Source organism: Cibotium barometz, chromosome 17 (assembly GCF_041138505.1).
Source record: "Cibotium barometz isolate CiBa-2024 chromosome 17, ASM4113850v1, whole genome shotgun sequence".
Classification (NCBI taxonomy): Eukaryota; Viridiplantae; Streptophyta; class Polypodiopsida; order Cyatheales; family Cibotiaceae; genus Cibotium; species Cibotium barometz.
In genome coordinates, this window is record NC_141062.1 from 20640985 (window position 1) to 20643291 (window position 2307).

At 47.7% G+C, this 2307-nt stretch overlaps 1 protein-coding gene across 1 annotated transcript; it reads right to left on the reverse strand.

Annotated features, from left to right (window-relative positions):
* Nucleotides 1-690: 690 nt before the first annotated feature.
* LOC147629763 (microbial Terpene synthase-like protein 13) lies at nucleotides 691-1833 on the reverse strand. Its single transcript, XM_086810978.1, has one exon. It carries the CDS (start codon nucleotides 1831-1833, stop codon nucleotides 691-693), a length of 1143 nt encoding a protein of 380 aa, XP_086667104.1.
* Nucleotides 1834-2307: the final 474 nt, after the last annotated feature.

Consider the following 2307-nt stretch of genomic DNA (forward strand, 5'->3'; position numbering starts at 1 on the left):
ATATCAAGGAAAGAGATTAGTAGAGACACATTGGCTGAGAAATACTTTCCAACAAGTATTTTAACCATTCAATTGCACTTGCTAGTTCATGTGGTTGATGAAATTGTTGTGGCTGGGGTTGTCCATAGCCGATGGATGTTTTTGTTAGAGAGATTTATGAAGAAACTTAAAGGATTTGTTCGTCAAAGAGCTCGTCCCTGAAGGTAGTATGGCAGTGGGATGTCTTGTTCAAGAATCATTTGTATATATAACTCAATTTCTTAGTACGTCTGATCCCGATATGCCAAGATTATGGACACAAGAAGAAGATGATTGACTAGTTGGGGAAGAACCACAAGGGAAGGGCCTTGTGAGCAACCTATCTTCATTAATCCATCTCTCATTACATACATCCTCTCACGACGACGGCCAATGGTAGAACCAAAGAAAGAAATTCAGCAGATACCTAGCCATTTGATCAAGGTTTGTGAGCAAAACAACAAAGATCCAAAAAAGAGGAAATAGCATCCTTATATATCTTAATTTTAAGTGAGGAGAAGAAAACTTTAGGGTCAACAACAAAAATGCATTTTGGATAAAATCCTTGCTTTATTAGCTTTAGCGAGTGCAGCTTTAGTTAAAACATGCCTTGCATTAGCCCACCCATTGCTAAAATTGATAAGGGGACGTCTCATTATTAATCAGAGCAGCTTACTGCAAAGCCAAATAGATCTGAGAAGAATCATTCAGTTGAATAGGCAACTTCTTTTTCTTAAGATGGAGGAGAGGCCACCTGCTCTGCAGCAGCGGAAGCACGACGCCTTGTGGAGAGCAGGTGTGCGAGTAGCGGGCTGTCTGGTAAGACCATTTCACGTTGCCTGCCATTAATAGTCCCAGCCCCCGCAGGTAGGCTTCCACTCCAGGCTTCTCTACGAGGCTTGACTTCTGGGCCTCGGCCATCAGCTGCGCACTCAGCTTGTCCACCTCCTCCACCATGCGCACAGCTTCCCACACCGCGTCCGCAAAAGTGAACCCTGGCGCGGCCTCGCGTGCCCGGAAGATCACAGATGGCAGGTTGAAGTAGTCCCCATGGCTCACCTCAGCTTCAAAAGAGAACAGATCATTGTACAGCGCTACATGATCCACCACTGCGTCGTGCAGCTGCAGCAGCAGCTCGCTTTCTAGCGTCTCCTCGTCCAGCTCGATGTGGAGGCCGTATTCCAGCAGGATGAGGCATGACGGAACTAACGAAGCGGGCCGGCGTATCACTTTGACGTACTCGTCGACACCTGGAACGCGCCCAGTGCTCCGGAATCGAGCTTGGATCATGTTGGCATCAACGTAGCGTCTGGTGGCCTGCAGGAAGCGAGACTGCATTTTGAGAGGCATGTCTCTGGAGATGTCCTTCCAGATGTCATGCAGGGCAGCAAGCCCTTTTTGGATATTGCGGGTTTCCGAGACTGTTTCTACGGTGCTGTCCGCAGCAGCTGAGAGGTGAAGATCGAGGGTTTGGCCAGCAAAGCATGCGAGGATGACGTTGCGGCGTGGTTGCCAGACATGATCAGTGGCACAGCCACGAATAGAGAGATTGTCATCATCGGTGTCAGTGAGGAAGAACCAGCTCACCAACTTGGTGATCGGAACTAACCGCTGCGCTGCGCATTGGGCATAGCTGACGCTGCAGAAGAAAGGAAGCAAGCAGTCACGAAGGAACTGGGCAGCTTCAGGGGAAGCGGGCGCCGCAGTGGCCAGGATCCAGGGGTCGCACTCCGCTTTGATGATCTCGTACTCGGGATGCAGCATGGGCTGGAAAGAGCAGGCAGGGACCCAGTCGTATGTTTCGCTAGGCTCCATAGAGAATGAATGCTATGAAGTGGAACTTGAACTGGTGATATTTTGAGAGGCTACAGAAGATGATGATGATGTGTAGAGAGGCGAGTAAATTATGTGTGTGAGAAGGCTACCGATGATGCCCTTCTTTTTAATAAGCGGTCGGGTCGATCACCATCAATAATTAGGTCGGCTCACGACTCCTTTTTCACATCATCGTGTCTCTTCTCTCTCGAAAGTCTGTCTTTTTTTAAGGAATTTTCGAAGAAAATTCACTGACTCCCATTCTAATTAGGTGGGCTCACGACTCCTCCTCCTCCACATCATCGTGTCTCTTCTCTCGAAAGTCTATGTTTTTTAGAATTTTCGAAGAAAATTCACTGACTCAACGTTTTTTTTCTTTTCTTTTTTCCAAGGAAACTTCTAAATACAGAGTGCTGAGAAGCCTGAGAATCTGAGATTCTTACTTGCATCACATGGCCACCCCGTGCAAATTAC